We start from the raw sequence: 15,858 nt of genomic DNA on the forward strand, positions 1-15,858 counted from the left end.
GCATGTGAACAAAATGTGTCAGAAAAGGCCGGGGGCGGGGGGGGGGGAGGGGAGGGAGTCTCACTTTATAAAAAGTAAGCATAACTTCCAGAATAGGTGTGTCGGGTATGCTATCCAAGACCATCTCGCAAAGTAAGGATGAGAAACTTAGAGATCAATTTGTAAAAGCAGCGCACGCATAAACACTGGCTAGGCACACATTTATCCCTTTGATCGCCCCTGATGTTAACCCCTTCCCAGCCAGTGTCATTAGTACAGTGACAGTGCATATTATTATCCCTGATCACTGTATTAGTGTCCCCTCGCCTAGATTTTCGGAGACTCATTATAAGTCGATGTTTCCCCACCATCACTAGTATTAAAGAAAAAAACTAAAAATAAATATAAAGTTCCAGTACACATCCCATAGTTTGTAGACACGATAACTTTCACACAAACTAATCAATATATACGCTTATTGGGATTTTTTTTTTTTATCATAGACATGTAGCAGAATACATTGTAGCCTAAATTTATAAATACATTTTATTTATTTTTTTTTATTTTTTAATGGATATGTTTTATAGCAGAGTAAAAAAATAGTTGTTTGGTTTTTTTTTTTCTGTATTTTTATTTTATTTATAGCGCAAAAAAAATAAGAACCCCAGAGGTGATCAAATACCACCGAAAGAAAGCTCAATTTGTGTGGAAAAAAATATTTAAATGTTGTTTGGGTACCGCGCAATTGTCAGTTAAAATAGTGCAGTGCAGAACAGAAAAAAATGGCCTGGTCATGAAGGAGTGGGGGGGGGGGTAAATCTTCTGGAGCTGAAGTGGTTAACACTGGCAGGGGTGCCTACAATGATCAGCTTTTATTTATTAAAACATGTATCCCAAAAGTAACAAAACTGTGTGTGTGTGTGTGTGTGTGTGTGTGTGTGTGTGTGTGTGTGTGTGTGCTGTAACTGATTACAAAGCGTTGGGCTGGGTTCACACTGGTGCGGTGCGGGAAACCCTGCGAATCCAGTTGGCGGTTTCCCGCACCTGAATCGCACAGCGCTTCACACTGACATCTGCAAACCGCTGCGGGTGTCAATGTAAAGTTAGTGACGCACCCCCAGATCGGTTCGCAGACACCCCCAGATCGGTGGTGCAGGAATCAGATCCCACGCATGATTTCGGTGCAGACCAAAAAAAAAAGAAAAAGAAGTGGGGTCCTGCACCAGTTTGGTGCGAATGCGATTTCAGCCGTACAGTCTATGTGGCTTAATTCGCATCGCACAGACATCGCATGTAATCTGCACAGCAATGCGGTGCGAATCACATGTGGTGTCTGTCATGGCACAAGTGTGGTCTGAGCCTTCGTTGAAGTTCAGCTTCGATTTGTTAGTGTGGCTAAACCTGCTAGTACCAGGGCTGGGACAAGGGAGTGGGCAGAAGGGATGGCTGCCTTGGGCGCAGTGTTGTATTGTAGGGATGGGGGGGCGGGCACTGCAAGTTCCTTCTACTATAAGGCTGACAGGAGTAGTGACGGCGGCATCACTACTTCTGTCAGCCCAGCACTGGAAGCAGCAGGGAGAGGAAGAGAGAGCCGGGAGGAGGTGCGGGCTGTGCTCTCCCTCCCCCTCCTCCCCATTGGCTAGCATAAAATGAAGGGGGGGCGCAATTTGGCATCTCTGCCCTTGGCACTGGATGATCTAGTCCCGGCACAGCTAGTACATCTAACACTCTCCTCCCCCCCACGACTGAGAATGTGGCTGTCCAAAGCTGCCCCCCCCCTCGTTCTAGTGGGGGGCGCTCTAATACAGGAGGTGTGTCGCTGGCCAGATCACCAGGTGAAAACAGAGAGAAAATAAGCCTAAGAAAGAAAACAAATGCAGCCGCCACATCTAATGATTGGTAAGGTGCAATATATTAAATTTTTGCTTTTGTGTTTAATACCGCTTTAACCGCTTGCCGACCAGCCGCCGCAATCATACGCAATGTCCGCCGCTCGCCGGCGATCGATCCACAGAGAGCCAGAACGGGGATCTGTCTATGTAAACGGGGGAGGAGAGAGAGAGAAAGAGAGAGATATCGTCTGTTCCTAGTGATCGGGAACAGCGATCTGTCTCCTCCTCCAGTCAGTCCCCTCCCCCCCACCGTTAGAAACACCTCCCAGAGAACACATTTAACCCCTTGATCGTCCCCCCTAGTGTTTTAACCCCTTCCTTGCCAGTGACATTTATACAGTAATCAGTGCATTTTTTTAGCTCTGATCGCTGTATAAATGCCAATGGTCCCAAAAATGTGTCAAAAGTGTCCGATCTGTCCGCCGCAATGTCGCAGTCCTGCTAAAAAAAATCACTGATCACCGCCATTATTAGTAAAAAAAAAAGTAGACGAGATAACTTTTTTTTTGGAGATGAGATGACTTTTGTGCAAACCAATCAATCAATGTGCGCTTATTGCGATTTTTTTTTTTAACCAAAAATATTTAAGAAGAATACACATTGGCCAAAACTGAGTAAGAAATTTGTTTTTGTTTTTTTGTTTTTTTTATTGGATATATATTATAGCAAAAGGTTAAAAAAGTTTTTTTTTTTTCTAAATTTACGCTCCTTTTTTTGTTTAAAGCGCCAAAAAATAAAAACCGCAGAGGTGATCAAATACCACCAAAAGAAAGCTCTGTTTGTTTGGGTACAACGTCGCACCACCGCGCAATTGTCAGTTAAAGCGACGCAGTGCCGAATCACCAAAAAAAAAAATTTTTTTTTTACTGAAATTTTAATGAAATTTTCCAGTATACAAGAGAGGTAGGAACAGAGGCGGGCCGTCCATTAGGGGCTCCGCCTCCTCTATCCACGCCACCCCCTATATGAATGTAGACATGTGCACTGCCGAAACATTGTGTTCTTTTTTGCTTCATTTGTTTTTTTTGTTTTTTTTTTTTCACTTTTTCGGGTCATTCGTTACGATCAAAATGCGTAAATTCGATAATTCGAACTCTGGAAATTCAAAAAAATTCTGGAATTTGAAAATTCAAAAATCTGAAATCCGGTAATTTGGGAATTCGAAAATCTGTAATCCGGAAATTCTAAATAATTACTAACTATTACATTATAGGGATTGGAATTTCCTTTAAAATTTGGCTGTTATTGAGCGTAACGAATACAAATTTATCCAAAGTTCCGAATTATCCAAAATAAAGAATGTCGCATCGAAACACATGGAACGGAACGAATTAATAATAATAAGAAGAAGAAAAACTTTTTATTACTATTGTTATTTATTATTTTATATTCATTATTACGTTCCTTTAGATACATTATTCGGTATTTTGGAAAATTCGTAACTTTAGATAAATTTGTATTCGTTACGCTCACTAACAGCCATATTTGAAAGGAAATTCAAATACCTAAAATGTAATAGTAATATTTTTTTCTTTATATTAGGATTTTCGAATTTTCAAATTTCGAATTTCCAAATTTCAAATTTAGGGATTTTCAGAATTTCAAATTTACAAATTATTGGATTTCCGGATTGTTGAATTTTTGAATGTTCGAATTTCCAAAATATCCGCATTTTTGAATTTCCTGAGAAATTCGTTAAAAAACGAATGCAGAACGTAATCTTTTTTTTTCTTTATATTAGGATTTTCGAATTTTCAAATTCCGAATTTCGAATTTCCAAATTTCAAATTTAGGGATTTTCAGAATTTCAAATTTACAAATTTTTGGATTTCCGGATTGTTGAATTTTTGAATGTTCGAATTACCAAAATATCCGCATTTTTGAATTTCCTGAGAAATTCGTTAAAAAACGAATGCAGAACGTAATCTTTTTTTTTCTTTATATTAGGATTTTCGAATTTTCAAATTCCGAATTTCGAATTTCCAAATTTCAAATTTAGGGATTTTCAGAATTTCAAATTTACAAATTTTTGGATTTCCGTATTTGTTGAATTTTTGAATGTTCGAATTTCCAAAATATCCGCATTTTTGAATTTCCGGAGAAATTCGTTAAAAAAACGAATGCAGAACGAAACGAAGTGCACGTCTAAATAGATAGAGCCTCGTGCTATGAATAATCCACGGCTGCCGCGTCCAGCCCCTTTCTGGACGCCGAGCATGTGAATTACAGCGGCGCGGGGTGGGGGGGAGGGGGTGTTTTTTTTAAGCACCTGATTAGAGCCATAGGCTCTAATAGGCTTCAAAATAGGGTGGACTCGTGGCGCAGAGCATTGCGCCATGAGCCCACCCAGGTGTTACAACAGCCAATGAATATTCGCTATTGAAACACAAATCCTCAACCTCGGGCCAATCAGAAGCAGGTCTGAGACCTGTTTACGGATTGGCCACAAAGAGAAGAGTCCAAATTGGCCACCGAGGAGGAGGGAGGAAATGGAAGCCACCGCCATGCCCGTGGAGAGCAGGGGAAGGGAAAGCCGTCGCCACCGCAGTCAAGGCAAGGGAAGCCGCTGGTGAAACCCAGGAGAAGCGATGCCCACCATAGATGGGGTAAGTGCTTGAAACCCAACCAGGGCTGTTACTGTTTGCCGCCCTCCCCGAAAGAAAATTACCACCGGCTGCCACTAGGAACAGTACAGAAACAAAAATGTGAACATTTCTAAATAGGTTCCTTTAAGCTAGTGCATTGTTGGTTCATTTACCCTTTCCTTCTATGTTTTTTTTCTTTGTCTGAATTTCTCACTTCCTGTTTCTCCTCAGTAAACTTCACACCATCATCCGAGCCGTGTTTAGTCAGCCAGAACAGCTTACTGAGGAGGAACAGGAAGTGAGAAATTCAGACAAAGAAAACAAAGAAAAAAAAACATTTAGAAGGGAAATCGAAGGAAAAGGTAAATGAACCAACAATGCACTAGCTTAAAGGAACCTATTTAGAAAATAAAAAAACGAACCTTTACAACCCCTTTAATAATATCAATAAACTTGTGGAATGTCACTTTATGGGAGTAAGTTGAACATTTAAAGACATAGAGAATGTTGGGTTACGAGAATTACCAACAGAAAAAGGCAACATCCAGACAATCGAATCAATATCATGCGTCGGACCATTAACGTCCTCGTGTTTTTATGACATGAGTGAAGAATATAAAAGGAAAGGCACACACAATTTTATTTTATTTTTTAATATAAGAAGGCCATGGCCTGTACTACATTCATCTGGAGCTTCCAGGAGCTCCACAAATTGGGGTGGAAGGACGTAAAAGCAAGAAGCAGGGAGAAAAGAGAAAGAAAGAGAAGAAAGGAGGGGGAATAGAGTGGGGGGGGGGATGGGCACCCCAGGGGTCTTTAGGCTGTACAACAACATGGAACCTTTACAGTTCTAAGAATCGAGAGGTCCATTGAGAAGGGGGAAAGTGGTCTATCATGGGCTGCCAAATCTGTTGAAATTTGTCATGCTTGTCCTCCAGGATCGCCATCATTCTTTCATTGATAAGCGTACGGTGAACTCGGTTTTTGAACTCTTCAAAGCCAAGAAGCCGTGTTTTCCACAAATGCGCTGTAGTTTGCTTTACTACCATAAGAATGTGAGTAATTAGAGTGCGCTCCCGACTGGTGGCGTCTACAATAGGTTTATGTAAGAGCGTCTCCCATGGGTCTCTCCGTAAATTCACATGGAGGACCGTATTCGACCAATTTGTATATCCTAATCTCCAACTTCCGGACTTTGGGACAGGTCCACCATATATTAGACATGTGCGATTCGTTTCGTACGAATCTCAAATTCGTACGAAGTTCCCAAAATTCGTACGTTCGGGAGGATCCGAAATACAAATTGCCGTGCGTCCGAATTCTGTACGCAATACGAAATTTTGTTTGCGGATTTCGGATCAGTTGTCGTCATTATGCTTATGTCAGCACAGGGATGGTGGGAGCCCCTCATAATATGCACAGCAGAGGTACAGCACCCGGAATAAATCAGCATAGCACAGGGATGGTGGGAGCCCCTCATAATAAGCAGCCCCAGGAGGAAGTCAGCACAGCACAGGGATGGTGGGAGCCCCTCATAATAAGCAGCCCCAGGAGGAAGTAAGCATAGCACAGGGATGGTGGAAGCCCCTCATAATAAGCAGCCCCAGGAGGAAGTCAGCACAGCACAGGGATGGTGGGAGCCCCTCATAATATGCACAGCAGAGGTACAGCCCCAGGAGGAAGTCAGCATAGCACAGGGATGGTGGGAGCCCCTCATAATAAGCATCCCCAGGAGGAAGTCAGCACAGCACAGGGATGGTGGGAGCCCCTCATAATAAGCAGCCCCAGGAGGAAGTCAGCACAGCACAGGGATGGTGGGAGCCCCTCATAATAAGCAGCCCCAGGAGGAAGTAAGCATAGCACGGGGATGGTGGGAGCACCTCATAATAAGCAGCCCCAGGAGGAAGTCAGCATAGCACAGGGATGGTGGGAGCCCCTCATAATATGCACAGCAGAGGTACAGCGGCAGGAGGAAGTCAGCACAGCACAGGGATGGTGGGAGCCCCTCATAATAAGCACAGCAGAGGTACAGCCCCAGGAGGAAGTCAGCATAGCACAGGGATGGTGGGAGCCCCTCATAATAAGCATCCCCAGGAGGAAGTCAGCACAGCACAGGGATGGTGGGAGCCCCTCATAATAAGCAGCCCCAGGAGGAAGTCAGCACAGCACAGGGATGGTGGGAGCCCCCATAATAAGCACAGCAGAGGTACAGCCCCAGGAGGAAGTCAGCACAGCACAGGGATGGTGGGAGCCCCTCATATTAAGCAGCCCCAGGAGGAAGTCAGCATAGCACGGGGATGGTGGGAGCCCCTCATAATAAGCAGCCCCAGGAGGAGCAGGCGCAAACTGGACCAGCGGTGCATGGCAGACAATCCGCTTCTCTCTTTCTCATCTAATGAAACTTCGTATTTTGGATAGGAAATTCTTCAACGGAATTTCGTATTTCGGATAAAAACCAAACTTCCATCAGCATCGACTGTCATATTGAGGTATATTTTTGCCTTTAAATTCATCGTAAAGAACGTTCGTACACGTTAACGAACCTAACGACAATTCGTAATTCGTACGAAACGGAATGGAATTTCGAACACTAAATACGAAGTACGAATTCATTTTAATACGAATCGAAACGGAACAGAACGAAACAAATTTATTGACGGCGCCCATGTCTACCATATATGTTTCATATCGCCCAAATCAGGGCAGCCGCAAAAGCAGTTGGACGGGTATGACGGTAGACCTTTTCGCGATCCTAGCTGGGGTAAAGTACCAACGAGACATACAGTCAGGTCCATAAATATTAGGACACCGACACAATTCTAATCTTTTTGGCTCTATACACCACCACAATGGATTTGAAATGAAACAAACAAGATGAGCTTTAACTGCAGACTTTCAGCTTTAATTTGAGGGGTATTTACATCCAAATCAGGTGAACGGTGTAGGAATTACAACAGTTTGTATATGTGCCTCACACTTTTTAAGGGACCAAAAGTAATGGGACAGATTAACAATCATCCATCAAACTTTCACTTTTTAATACTTGGTTGTAAATCCTTTGCAGTCAATTACAGCCTGAAGTCTGGAACGCGTAGACATCACCAGACGTTGGGTTTCATCCCCGGTGATGCTCTGCCAGGCCTCTACTGCCCACCGTCTTCAGTTCCTGCTTGTTCTTGGGGCATTTTCCCTTCAGTTTTGTCTTCAGCAAGTGAAATGCATGCTCAATCGGATTCAGGTCAGCTGATTGACTTGGCCATTGCATAACGTTCCACTTCTTTCCCTTAAAAAGACTCTTTGGTCGCTTTCGCAATATGCTTCCGGGCCATCGTCCATCTACACTGTGAAGCTCCGTCCAATGCGTTCTGAAGCATTTTGCTGAATATGAGCGGATAATATTGCCCGAAACACTTCAGAATTCATCCTGCTGCTTTTGTCAGCAGTCACATCATCAATAAATACAAGAGAACCGGTTCCATTGACAGCCATACATGCCCACGCCATGACATTACCACCACCATGCTTCAGTGATGAGGTGGTATGCTTTGGATCATGAGCAGTTCCTTTCCTCCTCCATACTCTTCTCTTCCCATCACTCTGGTACAAGTTGATCTCGGTCTCATCTGTCCATAGGATGTTGTTCCAGAACCGTGAAGGCTTTTTTTAGATGTTGTTTGGCAAACTCTAATCTGGCCTTCCTGTTTTTGAGGCTCACCAATGGTTTGCATCTTGTGGTGAACCCTCTGTATTCACTCTGGTGAAGTCTTCTCTTGATTGTTGACATTGACACACATACACCTACCTCCTGGAGAGTGTTCTTGATCTGGCCAACTGTTGTGAAGGGTGTGTGTCTTCTTCACCGGGGAAAGAATTCTTCGGTCATCCACCACAGTTGTTTTCCGTGGTCTTTTGGGTCTTTTGGTGTTGCTGAGTTCACCGGTGCGTTCATTCTTTTTAAGGATGTTCCAAAAAGTTGATTTGGCCACACCTAATGTTTTTGCCATCTCTCTGATGGGTTTGTTTTGTTTTTTTTCAGCCTAATGATGGCTTGCTTCACTGATAGTGACAACTCTTTGGATCTCATATTGAGAGTTGATGACAGCAACAGATTCCAAATGCAAATAGCACACTTGAAAATGAACTCTGGACCTTTTATTTGCTCCTTGTAAATGGGATAATGAGGCAATAACACACACCCTTTAAAAAAAAAGTCACGCGAACGTGACGCAACGTGTCAGGGAGGAGCCAGGTGTCGTTGTCGTCACTTCCTGTCGCGGCCCAGACCGAAAGTACTGTTTGTTTACCCGCGATTGTCGTAGGTTTGATGTAAGTGTGGATTTAATTTATTAAAGTATATTTTTAACATTACTACACATTGGAGCCCCCCCTCTTCTTCTTCTATATGTGCCTTGATTTCTGATGTTATATGTATCTATGACGGGCTGGAAATACGTGGATTGAAGGAGGAGTGTGACTACAGCCATTGTTTACACAGCGTCATATGGCCTCTAGTGGCCTTCTATAGAGGTGAGAGGCTGGGGGAAACGAGGGGTGCACACGTTGAGCACTGAAGTGTGGATCATCGGTGGAGTGTCACATTTTGGAGTTTTCTATACTCAGTTTTCACTGCATGGATGTTTCTGAACTTTTGGATATATTATTATCACTTTTTGGGATTTTACATCTAGAACTGTATTTTCCTTTTTAACCGGGTTCCCGACCGGCGCACGCCGACGTACGTCGGCAGAATGACACGGGCAGGCATATTGGCGTACAGGTACGTCCAATCTTTAATGCTGCCCTGCCGGCGTGCTCGCGTGCCGGGCGGGACCCCCGTGAGTCCGGTCGCGGGTCCCGCGGACTCGATCCCCGTGGGCATACCCGCGATCGTCTCACGGGGCGGCTGAATGGAGAAATGCCGTTTGTAAACAGCATTTCCTCGTTCTGCCTAGCAACTAGTGACGCTGATCTCTGCTCCATGTGATTGGAGCAGGGATCAGTGTTCACTAAATGAAAGCCCATCCCCCCAACAGTTAGTAACACACCCCTAGGAACACTTAACCCTACACTGCCACCCCCTGGTTAACCCCTTCACTGCCAGTGTCATTTACACAGGAATCACCGCATTTATATAGCAGTGATTGCTGTATAAATGACAATGGTCCCAAAAATGTGTCAAAAATGACCGATGTGTCTGCCGCAATGTCGCAGTCACAATAAAAATCGCTGATCGCCGCCATTACTAGTAAAAAAAAAAAATATTAATAAAAATGCCATAAAACTATCCCCTATTTTGTAAACGCTATAACTTTTGCGCAAACCAACCAATAATCGCTTATTGCGATTTTTTTTTTTAACAAAAATATGTAGAAGAATACGTATCGGCCTAAACTGAGGGAAAATTTTTTTTTTATATATATATTTTGGGATATTTATTATAACAAAAAGTAAAAAATAATGCGTTTTTTTCAAAATTGTCGCTCTATTTTTGTTTATAGCGCAAAAAATAAAAACCGCAGAGGCGATCAAATACCACCAAAAGAAAGCTCTATTTGTGGGGAAAAAAGGACGTCAATTTTGTTTGGGAGCCACGTCGCACGACCGCGTAATTGTCAGTTAAAGCGACGCACTGTCCGAATCGCAAAAAGTGGTCTGGTCTTTGACCAGCAAAATGGTCCGGGGGGCTGAAGTGGTTAAGACCACTTTATTGCTGTGATACACGGACTTATTCCGAGATTTCGTTTGCACCTCATTTGCATATTGCACAATTGGTTATTTGCACCTATATTACCTAATTGTGGAGATTTTTGAACTTTATGCGTTTTTTTTTGCACAGTAACTATTTTGCACAGTTTGCACAGATTTGTATATGAGGTTTATTATCTGTAATTGGTTATATTTACATTCTTATTCTTGATTATGTATATTTAATTATTTATCTAGGTAGCGCCACATACTTTTTTCACATTTATTTTTATGGTGCAGAGATCACTTTGTATGTTGGCGGCTTCCCTTATTTTAGTAGTGACTTATTAGGTAGGCAGTTGGGGTTGTGCGCACTAGTTCCCCCCTTTTTTTTTTTTTACAATAACAGACACCTGGCCATGGAACAGCTGAGCAGCCAATTGTCCCATTACTTTTGGTCCCTTTAAAAAGTGGGATGCACATATACAAACTGTTGTAATTCCTACACCGTTCACCTGATTTGGATGTAAATACCCCTCAAATTAAAGTTGAACGTCTGCAGTTTAAAGCGCGTCTTGTTCGCTGTGGTGGTGTATAGAGCCAAAAAGATTAGAATTTGTGTCGGCGTCCCAATATTTATGGACCCGACTGTAACTTTGAAAGAATATTTCAAGAGCTAGAACATTACGAGAAGTTTTAAACAAGGCCTCCCACATCTTTTGCTAGTCCCCTAGTTGTGGAGCAGAACCAACGTCGTTTTTCCTTTAGGGGTTTGCGGTCCCGCGTTGTTCGATATTGGAGGAACATAACAAGGAGATCAGACCCTGGGTAGTAGGATTGGTTTGACATCTGGTCTCAAAGGCAGTGGACAATAAAGGGGTTGTTTATGATGTTTTATAAGGCACTCCATAAAGTGGAGAATTTGTATATATCGAAAACTTTCCGATTTGAGCCTCTCATAGGAGTCCCGTAAGCAGGGCCGGTGCTACCACTAGGCAAACTAGGCAGCTGCCTAGGGCACGCTGCTGCCTAGGGCGCGCAACCACTGGTGTTCCTACTTTCTTCTCTCTGCATCAAGCAACTTAGTCTCAGCATCAGCAGGCAACCGCTGCTCCATTCGTACATAGTGTCAGAGGCGCAACTGCAGCGGGGGGCTGTATCTGTGTCCTAACTCCTAAATGATGGGTGCTGGTAGGCTGCATTTGATGGGCCCTGGTAGGTTGCATTTATGGGCGCTGGTGAGGGTACATTAATGGGCACTGGTAGGCTACATTTGATGGGCAATGGTAGGCTGCATTTGATGGGCGCTGGTGAGGCTGCACTAATGGGCGCTGGTAGGTTTCATTTGATGGGTGCTGGTAGGCTGCATTGATGGGCGCTGGTGAGGCTGCACTAATGGGTGCTGGTAGGTTGCATTTGATGGGCACTGGTAGGCTGCATTGATGGGCACTGGTGAGGTTGCATTAATGGGCACTGGTAGGCTGCATTTGATGGGCACTGGTAGCCTGCATCTGATGGGTGCTGGTAGGCTTCATTGATGGGCACTGGTAGGCTGCATTTGATGGGCGCTGGTAGGCTTCATTGATGGGCGCTGGTGAGGGTGCATTAATTGGTGCTGGTAGGCTGCATTTGATGGGCGCTGGTAGGCTGCATTGATGGGCACTGTTGAGGCTGCATTAATGGACGCTGAAAGGCTGCATTGATGGGCGATGGTAGGCTGAATTTGATGGGCGCTAGCTGGCTGCCTAGATGGGTGCTGGTGAAGCTGCCTTAATGGGAACTGGTAGGCTGCATTAATGGGCACTGGTAGGCTGCATTTGATGGGCACTGGTGAGGTTGCATTAATGGACACTGGTAGGCTGCATTTGATGGGCACTGGTAGCCTGCATCTGATGGGTGCTGGTAGGCTTCATTGATGGGCACTGGTAGGCTGCATTTGATGGGCGCTGGTAGGCTTCATTGATGGTCGCTGGTGAGGGTGAATTAATTGGCGCTGGTAGGCTGCATTTGATGGGCGCTGGTAGGCTGCATTGATGGGCACTGTTGAGGCTGCATTAATGGATGCTGAAAGGCTGCATTGATGGGCGATGGTAGGCTGCATTTGATGGGCGCTAGCTGGCTGCCTAGATGGGTGCTGGTAAAGCTGCCTTAATGGGCGATGGTAGGCTGCATTAATGGGCACTAGTAGGCTGGATTTGATGGGCGCTGGTAGGCTGCATTTGATGGACGCTGGTGAGGGTTTATTTGATGGGCACTGGTGGGCTGCATTTAAAGGGCGTTTCATTAAAAAGGTGGGGTATACCTGGGAAGGGCAAAGGGGGTGGGTGGAGTCAGGGGGGCGGCAAAATTAGGTTTCGCCTAGGATGTCAAAAATCCTTGCACCAGCCCTGCCCATAATTATTGCAACGAGCAGACTCCTCTGGCCGTGAGCAAAGAGCAAACTGTAGAGAGAGACCCTTCCGCCATTGAAAACTTGGGGGGGGGGGTTCTCCAACCCAGGTGGAATCAAAGGACAGTTGAGCAGTGGCAAAAGGGGGAGGAGGGGGGATATCGGGCATGCGGAGTATTTAATGGAATACCAGGCCCGAGAGGGTGCGTGCCAGAAAAGGGTTTAGAGACTTAGGACAGTACACAGGAGCCTCGTTTAATCAGCGAGAGCTCCCGAGAGAGGGGCCTCAGCTCGGTGACTATTACTGACCGGGGGGGGGGGTGGTCTCTCTCTGCAGACATTGTTGTCACCATGACCAGAATTAGAAAAGTGACAGGGTTTCTTTAAGTAAATGAACTGAGCCGCTGAAAGCGCCATCTAGTGGCTCATTTACAAATCTCTACATAGTTTTGAATAGAGTGAGAGTAGGGTTTGGAATTGCTATTGAGCCCCCTTATAATGAACACATTTGGTGTACAGACCCAGCAACCCAGGGATGGTGGGAACCCCTTATGATGGAAGAGCTATGTACTATACAATAATCATTCGTATTGAATGTATAATAGAGGAGTAATAATGTTTATACACTCTGTGTATGGATTGATGGAATGTGGATTATTGTATGCCACAGTATAATGACCTCTGTTCCCTTCCTCGCTGTGTTAATTCAACCTGCTGCCATCAGAAGGGATAATCAGTTATAGAGCCCTCAGCACAGGGATGGTGGGAACCCCTCATAATGGGCACAGCAGATGTACAGACCCGGTCACTCAAACACAGGGATGGTGGGAGCCCCTCATAATGGGCACAGCAGGGTGTACAGACCTGGGAACTCAGCACAGGGATGGTGGGAACCCCTCATATTGGGCATAGCGGGTGTATAGACCTGGGAACTCAGCACAGGGATGGTGGGAGCCCCTCGTAATGGGCACAGCGGGGTGTACAGACACTGGGAACTCAGCACAGGGATGGTGGGAACCCCTCATAATGGGCATGGCAGATGCACAGACCCGGGAACTCAGCACAGGGATGGTGGGAACCCCTCATAATGGGCACAGTGGGTGTACAGACCTGGGAACTCAGCACAGGGATGGTGGGAGCCCCTCATAATGGGCACAGCGGGTGTAAAGACCCGGGAACTCAGCACAGGGATGGTGGGAACCCCTCATAATGGACACAGCAGGTGTACAGACCTGGAAACTTGGCATAGGGATGGTGGGAACCCCTCATAATGGGCACAGCAGGTATACAGACCCGGGGAACTCAGCGTAGGGATGGTGGGAACCCCTTGTAAGGGCACAGCAGGTGTACAGACCCGGGACCTCAGCACAGATATCTCACCATTATAGACAGAAGAGATTGTCTGGAGGTTTAATAATGAATACACACGGAAATGCACACCTCCCAACTTTTTGAGATGGGAATGAGGGACACCTATCAGCAAAAGTATGCAGGCATAGGACACACCCCCTTGCCACACCCCCTTAAAAGAGAATTGTACAAAAAAACAAGATTGGTTAAACCCATGAGGGCTTTTTTTACCACTTCTATTCCTTCATATTGGCCTTTGGAATTTACAAATGCAGCAATTTAGAAATCAGATGAAAGGTTTAGCGCTGGGGAAACACTTTTTGATAGATAAAAAGTGCATTTTATATACATCTATATAGATCAGACCAGAATGAGGGACAAATGAGGAGGAATGAGGGACGCTGCTCCAAATCAGGGACAGTTGGGAGCGATGGAAATGTCAGTTCTTGGTTTGGAATCGGACATTTCTGGTTGAACTGCCCTCTCTGCATTGTCTGCATTCCCCAAGGCGGTAATTATAGGGGGTTTGGCATGAAGTCTTAAAGCAATGGAGGTTTCAGTCCTAGACTCCTGGCCCAGGGAGAGAGGACCCTGGAAACCCTGGACCAGATAGGGAACTATCGACATCAGTCAGATTGTGTAAGAACCCTGTGTACGAAATCAGTAAATGTAAGCAGAGGGTGCAGGGCGATTATCCAGACAAAATGATATGCACGGTATACATAATACACAATATAAACATGTATAATACATACAATAGAAACACACAATACAATACAATACAATACACACAATATAAACACAATATAATACACAGACTGAGGTGAACTCACATCCTGAAGATAATTTTCCCAATACCGGCCATGCTGGATGATTCCTCTTCCCTGTATATCCAAAAAGAAGGATTAGGCTACAGTTGTGTGCTCAGTACTTCTTCCTCCAGGGACTGTTAAGTTATAGAGAATGCTCAGTACTCCTTCCTTTGGGGCTGTCAGGATGTAGAGAATGCTCAGTACTCCTTCCAGAGACTGTCAGGATGTAGAGAATGCTCAGTACTTCTTCAGGGAATGTCTGGATAGAGATAATGCTCAGTACTCCTTCCTCCAGCACTACTCAGTCCCTCTATCTCCAGCACAGTAATGTGTCACAAGGAGTGTCCGCACACCTGACGGAAAGCTATGTTAGAGTGAGAAGAAGCCAAACCCAGACCAGTCCTTGTGCTGGGAGGGACTGCCATTTGCTCTCACATAGAAACTGACAAGTTCACCAGGAGCAGCCAGAAAGCTTCACCAAAGCAGGAGAAGACCTCTGACAGAGCAATAAGAGGCCACTGCCAGGGCAGGAGGGCAGGAGCACCCCTCCACCAGGGAAGGGGAAGACCTCCACCAACTCAAGAGAAGATCTAAAGGAGACCTCCACCAGAGCAGAAAGGGTGACCACGCGCCCCGGATTGCCCGGGACAGTCCCGCATTTTGCAGGTCTGTCCCGGGCACCTTCGTTCCAGGACAATACAGTGTTCCAGAATGAAACTGCCACCCACCCCCAGGGCTGATCTGATGCCCCCAAAAAAGACCGCCCAGATGGCCACTTTACTCACTGACAGTACTTGTCCCGGGCCAGGAATGTCCAGAGAGGCACAATCCCCACTCCCTGCTTGTGATTGGAGAAATCACAAATCCTGCCTCTTGCATGTAATCGCCATAGAGCCAGCGTTGGAACAAGGTAAAAACCGATCTCAGCCGGCCAGGACAAGTACAGTGGTGATGCAACTGCCTTTTTTTGAGGGGCGTGATCAGGGCTTCTGGGTAAAGCACGCACCCGCCGCCCCAGCTGTGCTGTGATTTGTTACAGCACAAGCTGATTTTTAGGAGGGGGGGGGGGTGTCCCTAAATGGCAGTTTGGAAATGTGGTCACCCTACTCCAACAGAGCATAAAGACACCTCCAACAGAGCAGAAAGAGACCTCCACCAGAAGAGGA

General features: G+C 45.3%; 1 protein-coding gene across 1 annotated transcript in view; it reads right to left on the reverse strand.

The window, feature by feature from the left end:
• VTCN1 (V-set domain containing T cell activation inhibitor 1) overlaps positions 1 to 15,075 on the reverse strand; it is a 76,087-nt gene extending 61,012 nt beyond the window's left edge. The window contains exon 1 of the mRNA XM_077479573.1: positions 14,714 to 15,075. Coding sequence (XP_077335699.1) covers positions 14,714 to 14,745 — 32 coding nt within the window. The 5' untranslated portion in view covers positions 14,746 to 15,075. The remainder of the gene's footprint in view (positions 1 to 14,713) is intronic.
• Between the last annotated feature and the right edge of the window lie 783 nt (positions 15,076 to 15,858).

This window comes from Lithobates pipiens, unplaced genomic scaffold (assembly GCF_037356315.1).
Source record: "Lithobates pipiens isolate NorthernLeopardFrog02 unplaced genomic scaffold, aLitPip1_a1.2 Scaffold_16, whole genome shotgun sequence".
In the NCBI taxonomy this organism is placed as follows: domain Eukaryota; kingdom Metazoa; phylum Chordata; class Amphibia; order Anura; family Ranidae; genus Lithobates; species Lithobates pipiens.